The sequence below is a fragment of the Mustela lutreola genome, chromosome 1 (assembly GCF_030435805.1).
Source record: "Mustela lutreola isolate mMusLut2 chromosome 1, mMusLut2.pri, whole genome shotgun sequence".
In the NCBI taxonomy this organism is placed as follows: Eukaryota; Metazoa; Chordata; class Mammalia; order Carnivora; family Mustelidae; genus Mustela; species Mustela lutreola.
Window position 1 is genome coordinate 184,045,467 of NC_081290.1, and position 19,104 is coordinate 184,064,570.

Consider the following 19,104-nt stretch of genomic DNA (forward strand, 5'->3'; position numbering starts at 1 on the left):
TTCTTCTAGCCCCCTTAAATATGGCTTAGGATGGCCCTTCAAAACCCAAGATCTCTCATTTGCACTACTGGTCTTGGAACATATTTCTAGTGTTCCTGCCAATCAGAGATCTCTATATTAAATCCTAAAATGGGATTAAGAAAAAAAAAAAGTTGGAAAATTCACATTTATTGAGTAATTGTGATAAAACATGGAATTTCTGAATTCCAAATAAATAAATTTCACTTTTTGAACATTTGATCTGTTACTTTTTAGCACCAATAGGCTTGTTAACAGCCTCAAGTTCACTTGACAACAGACTGACAATCTTTCCCCACTGGCCCTTCAATCTGCTTAACAAGTCCTTTGCTTCTAAGGCCAGTCTTCCAGGGGACGGCCTACTGCCCTCCTTTCTGTACAATTTGGGCAAACCGACTGGTGATGGCAAGAGTAGTGTCAATGAAGCGGTCCACACAGCTAGAGAGACAATTTTCAGTGCGAGAGTCTAGGCGATTCCCTGGCTTCTCCACACATTTATCCCAGCATAGCTCCATGAAGTGATGTACCTAAGAGGAAAGAAAATTAGTAATCATTGCTGTCTGCATATAGGCCTAACTGCCAACTTTATTTCCTTCCTGTTTTTCTCATTTTCTTTCACCTCATTTTTTGTTTTTTTAAGGTTTTATTTATTTATTTGACAGAGATCACAAGTAGACAAGAGAGGCAGGCAGAGAGAGAGGAGGAAGCAGGCTCCCTGCGGAACAGAGAACCAATGTGGGACTCGGACCCAGGACCCCGAGATCATGACCTGAGCCGAAGGCAGAGGTTTAACCCACTGAGCCAACTAGGCGCCCCTCACCTCATTCTTTAAATCAACAAATCCTGGGCTCTCCTCTTCCTCACTTCCTAATTTGTCATCAGTATGGCCCAGACCCTTGTTCTTACACTGCAGTAATCTTTAATCCTCTCCGTTTCTGTTTTTCTCCTCGTTAGTAATTAAAAATAACTTTCCATCAAGTCCCCCCGTGCTTCATGCACAATTCCTCTTTTACCTACTCAGGGTAGCCCGTTATTTAACCACCAACCTGTTAAGCTTCCGTGAAGTACACGCACAGCATACTCAATGTGATTTAGTATTCCTGGAAGGCCCTACCTAAAGAATTTTCCCATTCTTCAAAATACTTCTAGTTTTTAACCTCCTTGGAGGCCATTGTCTATTTTTTCCGATTGTGTTAAGTCCTTAATCAGACTGCAGATTTTCAGGCAAGGTTAGTATCTTCTTTTATATTTCCAAGTTGCACCAGTGTAAGCGGGAAAGTATGGTACCAATTAATTTTCCCCAAACCACTGCTCTCCTGTGATTCCAAACCTATGCCTTACAAACTAGCTCTTAAGTTCTCAAGTTTTTTGGGGTCACGGACACATTCGTGAATCCACTGACGGTCATGGATCCACTCTCCATAAAAAGGCACACAGAGGTACAGAAACCGTTTTTGCTACTTAATGGTGCGCGAATACCGCCCCCGCCTCCTCACAAGGCGTGGGGGGGAGGGGTGGGGACCATTTACTGAGGGCTTCCTTTTGAGACCGAGTGCTAAGCAGTCAGCCAGTACTTTACAACTATCTCCATCTGAGGCGTGGTGAAGCAACTAGCCACGCTGCTAGTGGTGCTGCGTGCGGCTAGTCAGGGTCCACACCGGGTTTCGAACCATGCCGAAACGGCTCCCATACACTTGTTCTAACCCACAGCCCAAACTACTTCAGAGCCCACCCACCTCCATGAACGTTCCACTGCTTTGTCGTTTTCAAATACATGATCGCATGTGACCTCTACAGTCTAGCGAGGCAGCAGATGACTGCAGAACCAAAACCCACAGGCGGCCTGTAAAGGGCGAGGCAGGATCAGCACCCAGATCTTACGAAGGCCAAGCCCAGAGCGCTCGCCGCCCAACCGGGCTCCGGTGCCCTTGCCTCGCCCGAACCTTTCTTCTCTGCTTTACGTTTTCTCTTTCCCCACGCTGGGTGTGCCCAGCGGGCGCCCGAGCACGACTGGTCCCCAGAGGCTGGAGCCTGTTCGTGAAGAACCCGGCGCGGCAGGAGCGAGCGCAGGGCAGTCCACCCGTGGTGAGGTCGCAGAGCTCTGCTCGTCTTTTCCTAGCGGCTGTCACTTCACCCGCTGAGTAAAAAGTCTGAAAACTCAACTTGTACCTCACCCTCCTGTCTATTCCCCCTGGTCCTTGACCCCGCACCTGGGCAGTGAACTGCGCCTTCTGTTGTTCCGCCGCCACCAGGCGCTGCAACTCGGCTTCATCCGCCTCACCCAGCTCCGCCATCGTCCGCCTCCAGCCGCGGCCGTCTGATGAGCGTATGCGCGCATGTGCGGCGTGTGCGCGCATGTGCGGTGGGCGCGCGTCGGCGCCCGACTTCCGGTTCACCCAGCATTTTCCTTCTCCCTGTTTTCCGGTGTCGTAACCGGGTGGGAACTTGTCGAGGGACTGCTTCCGGGTTGCTGGGTGACCTTGAGGCTTCAGGATAGCGATGGCGAGTCTCTGGAGGCTGGGTGTCCTGTGCGGTGCCCAAGGAGGCCGAGGTGAGGCGTCCTGGCAGCGGGAGGTTCTTAGGGCAACCTTCAGCCGGGGAAGGGAGTGCGGCGAGGATTTGTTTGCGGGTGGTGAGGCCTTTTGAGCAGGGAATCCCTCCACCGTCCTGTTGGCGGATCTGGCCCCGGTCTACACCACAGCGATAACCGCAGTCTCTCCGCGCCCAGATGTCCTTCCGAGCACGTATCTGCCCCGCTCCGGGCCGACACGGGGATAGGGTAATCTGAAAAAGAGCTCCTGGAAGTTACAGTTCTACTGAGGCTGTTCTTAAGAATTCTTTTTTGTTCTGTTTTGATTTTTCCCCATTCACTGTCCTTAGAATGCGCCCACCCCGCATCGGGGTGGGGTTAGGCTCTGAACCTCAGTGTCTGGCCTTGCCCATTTACTCTGGAGTTGGTGGAGAGGGGGTTCTGGAAATCATTTCAGTAATCATTGAACTGGACATTTGTGTTAAACAAGGCACCGTGGTAGGAATGGGATACATGTTTGTATAACAGTTCTTGCCCTCGAAGAGTTTTCCTTTTTATAGGGAAACCCAGGTAATCATAATCGAACATAAAGCAAAAAGTCTTGCGCTGCACATGTATTGCTATGCCACTCCAGAGGAGGAACATACTTAGCTCTCTGTTTTTAAAGAATTGCCCTGTTTTGGTTCCTGAGGAGGTATGTGTGTCTTGGGGTTAAGGAAGGCCACAGGGGTTAGGGAACTACTGGGATGAGCAAAAGTGATGACGAAGGTGTAGGAACTGCCAGGTAGGAGAGAAACTAGATATGATTAGAGCATGAAGCTCAAGGTTAGGAATGAGAGCTGAATCTGGAAAGGTGAACTGGAATCAAATCAAGGAAGAACTTTCCTTGGTAAGGAGTATGGGTTTACTTGATGTAAAGGGCACCATTGAAAGATTTGACATAGTTTCTATTGGCCCCTTGGGTAACACTGGGGTACATGGCCATCATAGGAGATGGCAGTGGGCTAAGACACAAGTCAGGAAGATGAGATAGGACATTGTTGTAGTAGTGCAGGCAAGGACTGTGAGGTCCTGACCTTGGGAAATGGTACAAAAAAGAGCAGACTGTCTCAAGAAATGTTAGGGAGATATATCAGTATGAGCTGGTGATTGACAATTGGGGGATGTGGGGTGGTTTTATATGACTTACAGATTTTTAGGTAAAGAGTAGCTGGGATGTCATTAAATAAAGTGGGGAACATACAAATGGAAGACAGATTTGCTAGAAAGAGTGAGTTGAAGGATGGTTTTAGTTTTTGGCTTGGTCAGTGTGAGGACCATATAGAGTATCTCAGGAGAGAGGTCCAGCAGGCACTTAAACTTCTGAAACACTGGAGACAAAGAAGGGCTGCAGATACAGAATGAGGCGTCATCGGCTTACAGATAGTATAAGCTGGGTGGTCAGAATGGCCAAGGGTGGGCTTAGGACATGAGGAGAGCAGTGGGCAGATGATAGAACATTGGGGAAACATGTAAGAGTGGATGCAGGAGGAGACTCATATAGGATGTCAGCATCAAAAGGGGGACTAGAAGGGAGTTCATCAGAAAAGAAGAGAGGAAAGGCCCAATAACATGAAGACTGAACAGTAATTGTTGGATGTGACCACACGGAGACCATTGGCAACTTATCAAAGCAGTTGTAGTGCAGATAAAATGAGTTTCAGAGTTAATGAATGATAGGGAAGTGAGGAAGTAGAGGTAATTTAGACAACATTTTAAAGAAGCATAGTTGGAAAGAGAAGAAAGGGAGCAGGGGAAGAGGGCATGGCATTAGAGGACACAGGGTCAAGGGAAGGGTCACATAAATTACATCAGTGAGTGGGAAATGGCCGACAGGAAGGAAGGAGAGGTCAAAGACACAGGAGAGAAGTTACCCTCTATTGAGTATTTATGACATTTTGGGAATTATGGTGAGCACCTTGAGTATTTTAATTTTCTTTTTTTTTTTTTTAAAGATTTTATATATTTATTGGACAGAGAGAGAGATCACAAGTAGGCAGAGAGGCAGGCAGAGAGAGAGAGGAGGAAGCAGGCTCCGTACCGAGCAGAGAGCCCAATGTGGGGCTCAATCCCAGGACTCTGAGATCATGACCTGAGCTGAAGGCAGAGGCTTAACCCACTGAGCCACCCAGGCACCCCAAATATTTTAATTTTCAACAAAGTATTATGAAGTAAGTGCTACTATTTTCATCTTGCAGATAAGGACATTGAGGCTTAGAGAGCCTGTTTAACTTAATTGCTCATCACCTCACAGCTAGTAAGTGGTGAAGTTGTGTGAACTTAGGTCTATTTTTTAACCAAGAGATAGAATCTAAAGGGGGATGGAAAAGGATGAGTTCAAGAGGGGCGTCCGAGTGGCTCAGTCATCTAAGTGTCCAACTCTTGATTTTGGCTTGAGTCATGATCTCAGGGATATGAGATCCAGCCCCATGTTGGGCTTGTGCTGGGTGCGGAACCTGTTTAAGATTCTTTCTCTCCTCCCTCTGCTCTCCCCACTCCCCCAAAAAAGTACATGTCCAGAAACTGATCTTGAAAAGGAAGATGGTAATAGATGTTCTTCCCAACCTAGACTGAATTCCTTGAGGACAAAGTCTGTCTTTTTATCTCCTGCTCCAGTCTAGAGCATACTCTAATATGTAGTGAATGTTCGTTGGATGAATAGATGAACACATGAAAAGAGGAAGGAGCTATAGTATACTTTCTTTTTAAATAGATTTTTATTTATTTGACAGAGGTCACAAGTAGGCAGGGAGGCAGGCAGAGACAAAGGAAGGGAAGCAGAGCAAAGAGCAAAGAGCCTGATGTGGGCTCGATCCCAGGACCCTGGGATCATGACCTGAGCCAAAGGCAGGGGCTTTAACCCACTGAGCCACCCAGGCGCCCTTTAATATACTTTATAAAATTAGTAAAAGTGTAGTCCTTTTACTTAAGTGGTTCATTGATTTTTTTAATCTTTGGGGGGCAACTTAGTGTGACCTCATAGCACCCTAGGGAGATACTATTTTCATTTTGCAGATGAGATGTCATCCCCTGTTTGGGCCCTAGTAGTTTGCTTATGGTTATTAGAAAGGCCTGTTAAGATGAATGGATAAAGATGATGTGAGATATATATATATATATATATATGGCAATATATATAATGCAGCCATCAAAAGAAGTCTTGCCATTTGCAACAATGTGGATGGAACTAGAGGTTATTATGCTGAGCTAACTAAGTCAATCAGAGAAAGACAATTATCAATATGATCTCCCTGATAGGAGGAATTTGAGAGGCAAAGTCGGGGGTTTGGGGGGTAAGGAAGGAAAAAATGAAACAAGATGGGATCTGGAGGGAGATAAACCATAAGAGACTCTTGATCTCACAAAACAAAATGAGGGTTGCTTGGGGGAGGGGGTTTGGGAGAGGGTGGTTGGGTTATGGACATTGGGGAGGGTATGTGCTATGGTGAGTGCTGTGAATTGTGTAAGCCTGATGATTCACAGACCTGTACCCCTGGGGGTAATAATACATTATATGTTAATTAAAAAAAAAAAAAAAAAAGAAAGGCCTGTTAAAGGAGAAGTGTTTATGACCTCCCTAATGTCTCTTTCCTCAGCTCTGTTTGTCCGAATTCCCGTGGTCAGACCTGTTCAGGTCTCAGCATTTCTTCAGGACCAGCCTGCCCCAGGATGGTGTAGAACACAGCATATTCACCTGTCACCCAACCACTATTGTATGTTTTTTTTTTCATTGCTGTTGCTTTTTGGGCTCTCGCCCTCTTCATCTGGGCAAATTTTCATGCCTTTGGCAGGATTTCCTATGTGTGGAACAGAACTCTTATGTCCAGCTCTGTCAGATGAAGACCTCCCTAGCCTGCACCTTTATTAGACAATACCAGCCTGGTTGAATGATGCCATTTATACTCATAGAGAACCGTCTGATCTAAGCCTGTTAAAATTTCAATTTTTTTTTTTTTTTTTTAAAGAAAGTAGCTCTGTAGAAAGAGTCTGTACAATATAGGTAATCTTACTTTTTGAGCTGATGGAGAGGACCCAATATTCCAAATATTTTGGAATAGTAGATAATGTAAAAAGTCATACATATTTGTAGCTGTAATTGACTGGCTTATTTTTATTTAGGTCAATATTAAAATTACATAGCATTTTTGGGGAGTCAGAATTTTAGCAAATTTGTAGGTGAATAATGAGTTAACTCTTAATTTCCAGTTTTAAACTCTGGAAAGATCTGTATTTTGCAGAGATAAAGACTTCTCTTGATGCTTGAGTCAACAACTTATATTTAGTTGCATCTAAGTTATGAGAAATTAGGCAAGCATAATTTTTCTGCTTTTTAGAACTTTTTATCTTTGAAAAGATTTTGTTTCTTTCTCCATTCCTTTGCTAAGTTCAGTTAAATTTAGCAGAGTGGAGTAAATTACTTTGGGGTATGTGTACTGAAGGAAAGGCCCAGAAGTTGTAAACATAGTTTTTACTGTGTGTGTCCATGTGCATTTTTCTGGAGAATATCTCCATCCTTCCATTGGAGTCCCAAAGGGGTCTGTAACCAAAAAAGGATAGAGGCTCCCCAAGAAATGTGTAATGCCCATTTTATTTTTCACTTATTTAAAAGAAGTTCTCGTGTTCCATATTTGTTTTGGGCTCTTTATAAGTAATGGGACAGAAGGAGGATCATAATCCTAAAAGTTTGTATCAGAACTTTTCGAATTGGCTGGCTTAATTTTGCTTTCGAAGGATTTTTTTTTTTTTTTTTTATAGATTTTATTTATTTATTTGACAGATAGAGATCACAAGTAGGCAGAGAGGCAGGCAGAGAGAGGAGGAAGCAGGCTCCCTGCAGAGCAGAAAGCCTGATGCGGGGCTTGATCCCAGGACCCTAGGATCATGACCTGAGCTGAAGGCAGAGGCTTAACCCACTGAGCCACCCAGGCGCCCCTCGAAGGATTTTTTTTATTCCCTTCTAATTCTAAATATTAGAGGTATAAATACAAGTAATTTTGTAAGGAATTTCTCAGGTGGTATTAACATGTATTCATAAGGTATCTGTCCATTGTACTAAAGTTCGAGATTGGTGATTCTGCAAAGGTACTTTGCAGAAGTATCTTTTTGTCTGTAGACAAAGTGAGTCAGTGTTCTAATCAGTCTGTGTAGGCACCAAGGCACCCTGTGTTAAGGAATTTCAAAGAAGGGAGGTAGCATCTTTCTCAAATATCTTCTTTATCTTATTCTCTTTATGCTCAGAGCTAAGTCTTATATGCATGCTGTTTGCTGTCCTGTCAGCTGGGTTATTTTGTAGCAAATATTGAATATGACATGAGAGATGTGTGATTCTTTGGTTCAACTCTTACTAGTCTGGTTCCTCCTTTCCGCAGCTGGTTCTAAGGCTGCATCTCTCCACTGGACTGGTGAGAGGGTTGTCAGTGTTTTGCTCCTGGGCCTAATTCCAGCTGCTTATTTGAATCCTGGCTCTGCGATGGACTACTCCCTGGCTGCGGCCCTCACTCTCCACAGTCACTGGCAAGTACAGCAGTTCCTTCAGTGTCAATGTTGTCTGTCAGTTATTAGCTATGAGCTTGTCTCATTACTGCATATGAAGGAGAAGTTGAGATATTCAGACCTATAGATAACTTTAAAACACATGTAAGGTATTTATATGCCTGGTTTATGTGTCCACCTGCCTATTCAGTATCTTCACTTCCGTGGCTAATAGGCGTTTTGAATATAACGTTATAAAACTAAGTTCTTGCTCTCCCCCAAATCTCCTTCTCCAGCACTCGGGCTCATCTGTGTTAATGGCATTTCCATTCTTCTAACTGTTCATGCCCCAAACCTGGTCATCATCTTTGATTCCCATAGTAGTGCCCTAACTGGTCCTCCTGTCTTCCTGACGCAGCAGCCCCAGGGATCCTGTTAAAGTATTAAGTCAGGTCAAACATCCTCCTCAAAATATTTTGTAGTCTCTTAACCTCCCTCAAACTAAGAATTCTTAAAGTGGTCTACAGACCCAACATAATTTGGCCTGTTTCTTCCCTCATTCTCCAGCTACTCTCTTCTACATTTTCACAGGCTTTGATTATTCTTAGACATGCCAGGGACATGCCAGGCCTCAGAACTTTACTTTTACTCTTGCTTCTGGCCTCTTTTTCTAATTACACGTTTGGCTTATTCCTCATTTCCTTCACATCTGAAATGTCACCTTCTCAATGAAGCCTTCTGTAACCACTTCTTTCTTTTTTTTTTTTTTAAAGATTTTATTTATTTATTTGACAGAGAGAGATCACAAGTAGACAGAGAGGCAGGCAGAGAGAAAGAGGGAATCAAGCTCCCTGCTGAGCAGGGAGCCCGATGCGGAACTTGATCCCAGGACCCTGAGATCATGACCTGAGCCAAAGGCATCAGCTTAACCCATTGAGCCACCCAGGTGCCCCTGTAACCACTTATTTCAATTGCGGTGTCCTTCCCAGCATTCCTTATCTCTCTCCCCGATTTTATTTTTCTCAGTATTGCTTATTACCTTCTGATATACTATATAATGTATTTATTATTTTCTATACTCCTTGTCTCCCTTCGTTAGAATGAAAGCACAGATACAAAGAAGTCCGAGACTGAAATCCATGGCTTAATGAATTATTACAAGGATAACACTGCCCAGGTCAAGAACTAGAACTGCAGAAGCTTCTTCCTTGTGTTCTGCCTCAGTCATAACTGCTCAGCGTCCTCCTACCAGGAACCATTATCCTGATTTTTATACTAATCACTTCTTTGCATTTCATCGTAGTTTTATCACCCACTTGTCCTTAGACACTACAGTGCAGTCTTGCCCTTTCTCAAAGAAGAGATTTTTTTTTTTAAAGATTTTATTTATTTGTCAGAGAGGGAGAGAGAGGGAGCACAGGCAGACAGAATGGCAGGCAGAGGCAGAGGGAGAAGCAGGCTCCCTGCCGAGCAAGGAGCCCGATGTGGGACTCGATCCTAGGAAGCTGGGATCATGACCTGAGCCAAAGGCAGCTGCTCAACCAACTGAGCCACCCAGGCGTCCCTCAAAGAAGAGATTTTTGACTTTTTGTTTGCTCATGTGTCGTTAGTCCCTAGAACAATACCTGACACATAGCACTAAGTAAATATTTATTGAATGAATGAATTTCTAGTTTCTGTTTATTTTATTCACTGTAGTTTGTTAGATTTTTCTAAGTTAATGAACCTTCTGAAAAGTTTGCGAGTAACAGTTGTTCTTTCAGTGATTCATTTTATGTTGTTTTACAAGGATGTTATGATATTGTGGGTGAGGGAAGCATTTTTGTATTGCTAGAGCTGAAAGGACATGGGAATGTCTTAACCAACCCTGTACTTTACAGGTGTGGAAACTGAACCCCAGGGAGGTTAAGTGACTTTGTCAGAAGATTTTGTAGCTAGTGTTAAAGGGGCTTTTGCTTACCTACTTTTCTAGGGTGGCTTGGAGAATTACCCTTTAACCAGGTAGACCTTTCAAAGTAAAGGATTCCTGTTGCATGTGTAGATCACAAGTATAGTGAGATTTCTCTAATACGTAGTTCTTGGCAGGAGATCCATCTAAATCAATGAAAAGTCAGAATAAGAGGTCATTTTAAAGTAATGTATTGTTATTTTTCATTAATTTTATACTCCTCCACTTAACCTTACTAATTCTCCCTTTTTTCTCCTCCCTCCCTCCCTCCCTTTCTCTCTCTCTCTCTCTCTCCCTCTCTGTCACACACATACGCACACACACATCATGACTTGAAAAAGTTGCCTGTAATTTTCTATAATTCCTCAGCATCCAGTCTCTCTTAACCCACATTAATTGGACTTTCATCCCAACTACATAACTGAAGTCATTCTTACCAAAGTCCCCCCCAAAACCTTTATTTTTCCAAATCCAGCTGTCCTCCGTCCTCCTGTTAATTGAACTCTAAGCAGCATTCAACTTAATTGATCATTCCTTCCTTAAATAATTTCCATTTGACTTCCTTGATGCTACTTTCCTCTGCCCCACTAGCTGTACCTTCTCAGTCCTTCATGCCTGCTTCTCCTCTTGTCTGACCTCTGAATAATAAAGCTCTGCCTGGGCTCAGTCTCGCTTTCTTAATTTCCCTTAATTTCCTGAGGTGAGCTCATATCTGACCTCTTTCCCTGATCTACAGACCTGTATTTCCATTTGTGTAACTAACACAATCCACTTGGATGTCTGATCATCCTCCCAAATTTAACATGGCCCAGAATCAGTCTTTCTCCCATATCTCACTTGATTTTTCCTCAAAGCCACCTCCTTTCCTATTCTTCCCTAACTCCGTAAAATCTAGTTGCTCAAGCCAAAAAATCCTGAGTTATTCTAGATACTTCTTTTTGTCTTATCTCACATCTAGTCCATCAGCTCTGTTAGCTCTTTCCTAAAAACATAACTTGCCTCAGTTGTCACTTCACACCATCTCCCCTCTCACCAGCTAGGTTAAGCCAGTACTTGCCAAGGCACTTTATTTGCCTCCTGAGTGGTTTTCTGTTTGTTTTTGCACCCCCCTTCTTCCTGCACTGTCCATTTACCATACTATAGCCAGTGACTTTTTAAAGGTAAAATTACATTTATCTAAAGATTCACAAATGGCTCATAAGCACAAGAAAAAATGCACAACGTCATTTGTTATTATAGAAATGCAAATCAGTGGGTGCCTAGATGGCTCATATGGTTAAACATCCAACTCTTGATTTGGGCCCAGGTTATGATCTTGGGGTTGTGGTGTTCAGCCCTGAGTCTGGCTCTGCGCTGGGCATGGAACCTATTTGAGAGTCTCTCGCCCTCCCTCCCTAAAACAAACAAAAACTCCCAAACCCAAACCAAAATGAGATACTACTTCACACTCATTAGGATGTCTGTCATCAAAAATAGGGACAATAACACATTGTTTCAAGAATATTGAGAAGTTGGAGTCCTCATATGTCTCTTGTGGGAATGTAAGAAGTTATAGCCACTTTGGAAAAATTAGGCAGTTCTAACAAAAAGTTAGAGGTACGTATGACTCAGTGATTGCACTTTTAGGTGTATACCCCTCAGCATTGAACATATATGTCTTCACACGAGAATTTGCATAGTAATATTCATAGTGTTTATAATAGCCAGAAAGTGAAAACAATCCAGATGTCTATCTCCTGATGAATAGTTATAATAACCAAAAAGTAGAAACAATCCAAATGTCTGTCAGCTGATAAATAGCTTAAGAAAATACAGCATATTCTTACAAAGGAATATTATTTGGCCACACAAAAGGTTGAAGTACTGATACCTGCTACAACATGGGTGAACCTTGAAGATGTGAGCTGAAAGAAACTTGACACAAAAGGCCACATGTTGTATGATTTCTCTAAACTGTAGAGAAGGCAAGTCTGTAGAGACAGAAAACTAGTTGAGTAAGGGAATAATGGATAGGGGGTTTCTTTTTGGGAGTGATGAAATGTTCTGGAACTAAATAGTGATGATGTTGTGCAACTTCATGCTTATACTAAAAGCCACTTTGGGGCGCCTGGGTGGCTCAGTGGGTTAAGCTGCCGCCTTGGGCTCAGGTCATGATCTCAGGGACCTGGGACCGAGTCCCACGTCAGGCTCTCTGCTCAGCAGGGAGTCTGCTTCCTCCTCTCTCTCTCTCTCTCTGCCTGCCTCTTTGCCTACTTGTGATCTCTCTCTGTCAAATAAATAAATAAAATCTTTAAAAAATAAAAATAAAAATAAAAGCCACTTTGAAAGGGTTAATTGTGGGCAACCAGCCGGCTCAGTCAGAGGAGTGTGTGACTCCTGATCTCAGGGTTGTGATTTTGAGCCCCACACTGGCTTTAGAGATCGTTTAAAAGGGTTAATTCCATGGCATGTGAATTACATCTCATAAAGCTATTATTAATAATAAAATAAGGTCACTACTTACTTAGATTACTCCCTACTTAAAACATAACCCTTTTTCCCCCTCCTTCACTAGAATCTGTTCCATAAGGGCAGGGATGCTGTCTTTGCTGTTCTTTCAACTTCTATAACAGGTTTTCATACACAATATCTGCTTCACAGATTTTTTTTGAATTAATGAAAGACTCTATAGAGCATTTGTTTTAAAGTTTATTTATTTTTTTTAGTAATCTCTACACCCAATCTGGGGCTCAGACTCATGATCCTGAACTCGGGAGTCACATGCCGCACTGACTGAGCTACCCAGGTGCCGCTTGAGCGTTTGTTTTAGTTAAAAAAAAAAACAAACCCAAACCCCAAGATTTTGTAAATACAATGGTAATTAACTGCTATCTTTGATACAAATAACTGGAAAATTAAATCTAAAGAATAGAGAGGTCTTTATTGTATTATTAGGAGACTCTTGGTTCCTTCATTTTGGTTTATGATTCCTGTTACTATGAGTTGTATGTCGAACCTGACAGTTTTTTGCAGTCAGGTTAGCCATATAGTCTTCTGACTTGTGATTTTTCTTTTGCACTGTTTTTTTTTGTGTTTTTTTTTTTTTAGGGGCCTTGGACAAGTGGTTACTGACTACGTTCGAGGGGATGCTTTGCAGAAAGCTGTCAAAGCAGGCGTTTTGGCACTCTCGGCTCTAACCTTTGCTGGGCTTTGTTATTTCAACTATCATGACGTGGGCATCTGCAAAGCTGTTGCCATGCTGTGGAAGCTCTGACCTTTTTGACTTAATACCTTGAGAATTGATTGTACACCTCTTTGCCTCTGCTCTGTCATGCCATTCAGCTCACGATAAGGAGGAAATATCAGATAAGTCCATTGGTGAGACAAACCTCTTCTAATCACCTGGTTATTTTTAGAAATTAGTCTTTGATAAAAAGGTTCAAGAGGAATTGTATTCCAGAAATTTGGAGACTGGGTTTCTTGTTCTGAGTTTGTGGGGTTTTCTTCCAGCTTCTCACAAAACTCATAGCATAACTAACCATTATGTATGAGCTTTTGCCTGTTAGCATATCAAATTCTTAAAGGGAATTCAGCTTTATTACTATCAATACCTGACAATACTTGTCTTTTGTCCTGGAACGATGGAGAAAGGGAAAGCCTGTTAATTCGTAAGTAAAGACTTTGCAGAAAATTAGTGTTTAATTTTTGAAAATCTCCCTCTCTGTTCATTCAATACCAGTTATTGAGGGTTACATGTCCAAGGGAAACTTTAAAATTAGGAAATTCTGATATTTTATATTATTAATTTTTAAATCCTGGAAAGAAGCGCCTACAGAGCTTCTGTATAGAGAAGTTCCATGTAGGGAAGAGGTCCCCTCATAGATGTATTAAAGTAATGTAGATTCTAAACCAAGAATTAATCCTCAAATGTGTTTATTTTACTTGTCCTAAAATCTGTCTACAAAAATAAAACTGTAAGTAATAAATTGTTATTTTCCCATTGTAGGAATCTCTAATGTGAAAATGTATTCTATGAGAATAAAGTTTTTTTTTTTTTTAAATAAAATTCTATATAATAAAAATGTATTCTCTTTTCTGTATTAACTGTCCCTACTTTTAATTCAGGAGAACTTGGTGTCTGTTGCATATACACCAATAAAACAGGACTGTTTAAATTTCTTTCTAGGACTAAGCAGTTAGGTAAATTACAAAGTACTGTAATACAAAAAATACTTATGTGTAATAGGCAAAAATATACTGAGTATGAGTAGTTTGGTATGAGAAGAGTATAAAGATTAAATACATTTGACCCTTGAGCAACACAGTTGCTCTGGTCCACTTATAAATGTGGATTTTGTTTTTTTGTTGTTACTACAGTACTATAAATTTATTTTGTTCTTTGTGATTTTCTTAATATTTTTTCTCTAGTTTAAAGAATATAATATATAAATCATATAACATAAAAATATATGTTAATTATGTTATCAGTAGGGCTTTCCATCATTAGTAGGCTATTAGTAGTTCAGTTTTGGGGGCATCACATCGACTTTTGACTGTGTGAGGTGTCGGTTCCCCTAACCCCCACATTAAGGGTCAACTGTAGTAGGAATTAGGAGGTCCAGCTTTTGATGTTCTGTAAATGCCAGCCTTTGGAATTTAAATTACATTCTGGATGCAGTTAGTTTGATCTGAGGGTGAGTGTAAGGCATGATGGTTTGTTTCTCCTAGCAGCGTAGAGGAACTGGGACTTGGCGTGTTTCCCTCACAGAAGACCTTACTGGGCAGCTGAGGCAGACTATTGAAGGGGAGCTGGCTAGGAGGGTAAGTGTGTTCATGAATGTCTGTAGTAGGGGCTAAAGATAAGCTCCCCTTAATGTGCTTATGGCCTTGTCGGAGACTTAGGTGGATATTAAGTGTTCAGGAAAAGGTGATTATTTCTGTTTCGGGGTGGTTAGCGGCTCCCAAGGGGGTGATGCCGGAATAGCAGTGGCTCACCCAGGAGTGGTGGTGGTGGGCCAGTGTGCTTTGGCAGGGAGAAATACAGTAACATATGTAATTAAATTACTAATAAAATAGTAGTAAGACTGACATTGTTTTGGATTGTTGGCTTGTGACGAAGATAAAAAGCAGACTGACCTTTCGTCAGTTTTATTATTGGCTTAAAGTTCTCTATAGACAATGATCCCCCCTCGAATCGTTTCTCTCTCCCCCCACCCCCGCCCAGCCCCCAGGAGACCACTGCTGTAAAGTGGAGTTTTCCATGTAGTTGAAATGGGGAGGGCAGGGACTGGGTAATATGGGGATCCTATAGCTGTCGCCGGCACCATTGGACCACAGTTGGTTCTGGAAAGCTGTCTAATGCTAGTAAGCTTCATTAGATGGGGACTGAGGAGTTCGAGTGGAGGCTGATTGGGTACTGCCTGCTCCAGGTCCCAGTTGTTTTTGTAACAAGGGCAGTACGGAGCTGTCACTGTGGGAAATCACTGGGTTGCTGTGAGCTGCTGAGGCAGCAGGGGACATGAGGCGGGCGCTAACAGCAGTAGGTTTCTGAGGCTAAGTAATACATGATTAGAACTGTGCTTTAGAGAGGATTTAGGTGACATGAGGAAGGTTGGTAACCTAGAGCAGAAGGACATGGAGGAGGATAAAGGAAGAAGGGGCCTGAACTCTAATGGCAGCAGAAAGTAGGACTCAATTTTAAAGGTGCAGAAATGAAAAAATTCATTCTTTCATCTGACAGATAGTAAGTACTTCATGTAATTGGCACTGTGACAGGTACTGTGAGTAAAGAGAGAAGTCCTCTGCCCTTAAAAGGAATTCATGGTTCCATTGGGACAACAGCTAAGTTATATACTGTATCTGGCAGTACACTGGTAAGTGCAGTAATAGGTCAGCACAGCAGTGATCTAACGAGAGGTGCAGTTAGAATTTGCTTGCAAGTTTCCTGGAGGAGTCTTGACCTGGTATCTGAAAGGTAAAGGAGCTGACAGGTGGCCAAGGAAGCAGAAGAGGGCGCATCATTTGGTGTGACTACAGCACGGGGGAACTGATGATAAAGGACCTTCCAAGCCATGATAAGTAACTGAAATGGTCTTGATGGCAGTGGGGAGTTACTGAAGATGGTTAAGTGTGCAAATGACATGGTTATGTTTATTTTATTTCATTTACTTATTTATTAAAGATTTTATTTATTTATTTGACAGACAGGGATCACAAGTAGGCAGAGAGGCAGGCAGAGAGAGAGGAAGGGAAGCAGGTTTCCTGCCTAGCAGAGAGCCCGATGCGGGGCTCTATCCCAGGACCCTGAGATCATGATCTGAGCCAAAGGCAGATCCTTAACCCACTCAGCCACCCAGGTGCCCTGGGCATGTTTATTTTAAATAGGTTATGCTGGCAGCTGTGTCAGGTATACATTTGAGGGAGGTAAGCATGGAAATGTTAGATTATTTCAGCAACACAGAAAAGATGATGAAAGGCAGTAGTTGCCAGAATGAAAAAGAAAACAAATTTAAGAGATGTTTAGAACTTAGAATCAATAAGAGCTATACTGGGGTGTGAAGATCAAGAGAGGAAGGAGTATATGTTCAATTTCTTTGTTGTGAATAGATGGATGGGAAGTGGTCATTCCTTTTTGGAGGAAAATTAGATAATGACAGTGCAGGGATGGGTCACTACCAAAGCTTTGAATTTATAAGATATCCAGGAAGAGATAGAATTTTAAGATTTCTATTTTGGGGGGTACCTGGGTGGCTCAGTGGGTTAAAGCCTCTGCCTTCAGCTTGGGTCGTGCTTCCTCCTCTCTCTCTGCCTGCCTCTCTGCCTACTTGTGATCTCTATCTGTCAAATAAATAAAATTTTTTTTTTTAAAAGATTTTATTTATTTATTTGACAGAGAGAAATCACAAGCAGACGGAGAGGCAGGCAGAGAGAGAGGAAGGGAAGCAGGCTCCCTGCTGAGCAGAGAGCCCGATGCGGGACTCGATCCCAGGACGCTGAGATCATGACCTGAGCCAAAGGCAGCGGCTTAACCCACTGAGCCACCCAGGCGCCCCAAATAAATAAAATTTTTAAAAAATCTTGAAAAAAAAAAGATTTTTGGCAATATGACAGACTAAATTTTTAGAAATTATTTTGCTGCAATGCATCTAGGAATGTTAAATCCAAAGCACCTTTTAAAACATGAGTCATCTTGCTCCAGGAAATGCTCTCAAGCCAGAACAAAATATGCATGCATAAGGAGGTAAATCATTTGCCCTGAGATCATTTTCTCATCTCAGGTGGCCTAGAGCTCTAGATTTAAGAAGGTAACATAGAGGTCAGGAACAAAGCTCTAGGCTCAAATTGGAGTTTAATTTGGAAACTCCCTAAAACTAGGAACCCTGAAGAGTTTTACCCTCAGAGGGGGGTGAGTTAGAAAAATAGTTTTTACCTTCAAAAGCAGAGAGAGGAGAAACTTGTCTGACTTGCCGTGGTTCTGATTGGAGGAAAGAGCATCTCTGAGAGCATGTGGCTAAGGGGCCAAGTCCTTATGCCAGTTTGTGGCCTGAGTTCATACTATCCGCATGTTTATAAAAAGGATACATGCTGCTAATTTAACATTTACCTGGGTTGGTGGTGTCCCAGGTCACTGGTAGGAAGTAAACAAATTTTCTCTGGAGGAAGTTTTCTCCAAGCCTTGAAAATTCCCACAAAGTTCTAATGAATGTGACCTTCCAGCAAAAAATCATAATACCTACAGGAAACACCCCGAACAAGACTTGTCAGCACAGATCAAACGGAAACCAACCCACAGAGAATTCAGATCCTGGCAGAATTTTCAGACACAGACTATGAACAAAATGAGATGGAAGTTTAAGTACAAGTCAGTAGTCAGATCGGGGGTGAGAATCTTCGGAGAAGGTATCCCTGCACCCGGTGCTCTCAATCCAGAGAATCTTGGTCCGTAGACGTCTGTTTAGGAAAGTTGTCTGTTCTCCAGAGTCCTTATAGCTGGATGTCAGGGTCCATCTGCAGTGGGTCTGGATATCCCTACGTGACCCTGGGTAGAATGTATCCATGGCTGTGGCCTGCCTGCAGCTTGAGAACTCTGTGTGAGGTTAACAGTACTTCAGGTGGTCACTTACAGTGTGGTTCCAAGGCTGACTTTTACTGGTATCTCTTCTAATAAATCTAGTGTCCTAGTTGTATATCATGCGGGTGGCCGGGGTGAGGGAGGCACAAAAATGTCTGATGATAAGCCTTTCAGAAAAACAGCTTTTAGGTTGGGCATACAGACTATGTGTATGAGATTTTTTTTTTTTTTAACATAACAATTAGAACATACTATGGAATCTGTTAGAGGATGAGTCAAGCCCAGCCTCATGGGGTCTTTGTATAACAACTTCATATGAGAGTTTATGGAGATTTTTAAAAATGTAAATTGTGGGGGTAGGTTAGACCTGTGTTGGGTATTAAGGAGGGCACAGACTGCATGGAGCACTGGGTGTTATATGCAAACAATGAATCATGGGACACTACATCAAAAACTAGTGATGTACTGTATGGTGACTAATAGAACATTAAAAAAAAAAGTAAATTGAGTGTCATTAGGCCTTGGCATAAAACTTAGAACTAAGGAAAGTTTCAGTCTAAGCACGAAAGTTCAGAACTATTATTTAAAAGTACTGGGTACCTGGGTGGCTCAGTGGGTTAAGCCTCTGCCTTCGGCTCAGGTCCTGATCCCGGGGTGCTGGGATCCAGCACCACATCGGGCTCTCTGCTCAGCAGGGGGCCTACTTCCTTCTCTCTCTCTGCCTGTCTCTCTGCCTACTTGTGATCTCTCTCTGTCAAATAAATAAAATCCTTAAAAATAAATAAATAAAAGTACTTTTAAGGATTGCGGCACCTGAGTGGCTCAGTCACTTAAGCATCTGCCTTCGGCTCAGGTCATGATCTCAAGGTTCTGGGACAAGCCCCATGTCAGGCTCTCTGCTCAGTGGGGAGTCGCCTTCTCCCACTTCCTTGCTCCTCCCTCCCACTGGTGCACTCTCTCTCGCTTTTTTTGGTCTCTCTCTCTCTCTCTCAAATAAATAAAATCTTAAACAAAGATAAAAGTACTTAAAGGGTTATAATTTGGATA

At 42.5% G+C, this 19,104-nt stretch overlaps 3 protein-coding genes across 6 annotated transcripts in view; 2 read left to right on the forward strand and 1 right to left on the reverse strand.

Moving 5' to 3' along the window:
* Nucleotides 1-152: 152 nt before the first annotated feature.
* TIMM8B (translocase of inner mitochondrial membrane 8 homolog B) lies at nucleotides 153-2,385 on the reverse strand. Its single transcript, XM_059180842.1, has 2 exons — nucleotides 2,229-2,385; nucleotides 153-545 (listed from the first exon to the last, which is right to left on the reverse strand). Exons 1-2 carry the CDS (start codon nucleotides 2,373-2,375, stop codon nucleotides 378-380), a joined length of 315 nt encoding a protein of 104 aa, XP_059036825.1. The 5' UTR covers nucleotides 2,376-2,385; the 3' UTR covers nucleotides 153-377.
* A 27-nt stretch (nucleotides 2,386-2,412) lies between these two features.
* On the forward strand, nucleotides 2,413-14,086 carry SDHD (succinate dehydrogenase complex subunit D). 2 transcript variants are annotated; one of them, XM_059180750.1, is made up of 4 exons: nucleotides 2,413-2,569; nucleotides 6,184-6,300; nucleotides 7,957-8,101; nucleotides 13,095-14,086. In XM_059180750.1, exons 1-4 carry the CDS (start codon nucleotides 2,518-2,520, stop codon nucleotides 13,258-13,260), a joined length of 480 nt encoding a protein of 159 aa, XP_059036733.1. In that variant the 5' UTR covers nucleotides 2,413-2,517; the 3' UTR covers nucleotides 13,261-14,086. The 2 variants fall into 2 exon arrangements, with proteins under 2 accessions (XP_059036733.1, XP_059036743.1); XM_059180760.1 differs by lacking the exon at nucleotides 7,957-8,101.
* A 413-nt stretch (nucleotides 14,087-14,499) lies between these two features.
* LOC131835831 (carotenoid-cleaving dioxygenase, mitochondrial) overlaps nucleotides 14,500-19,104 on the forward strand; it is a 108,598-nt gene continuing 103,993 nt past the window's right edge. For 2 of the 3 annotated variants that reach the window (XM_059180573.1, XM_059180609.1), the window contains exon 1: nucleotides 14,500-14,807. The gene's annotated coding sequence lies outside the window, so the exon portion shown is untranslated. The remainder of the gene's footprint in view (nucleotides 14,808-19,104) is intronic. The other variant, XM_059180622.1, reaches the window with a different exon arrangement.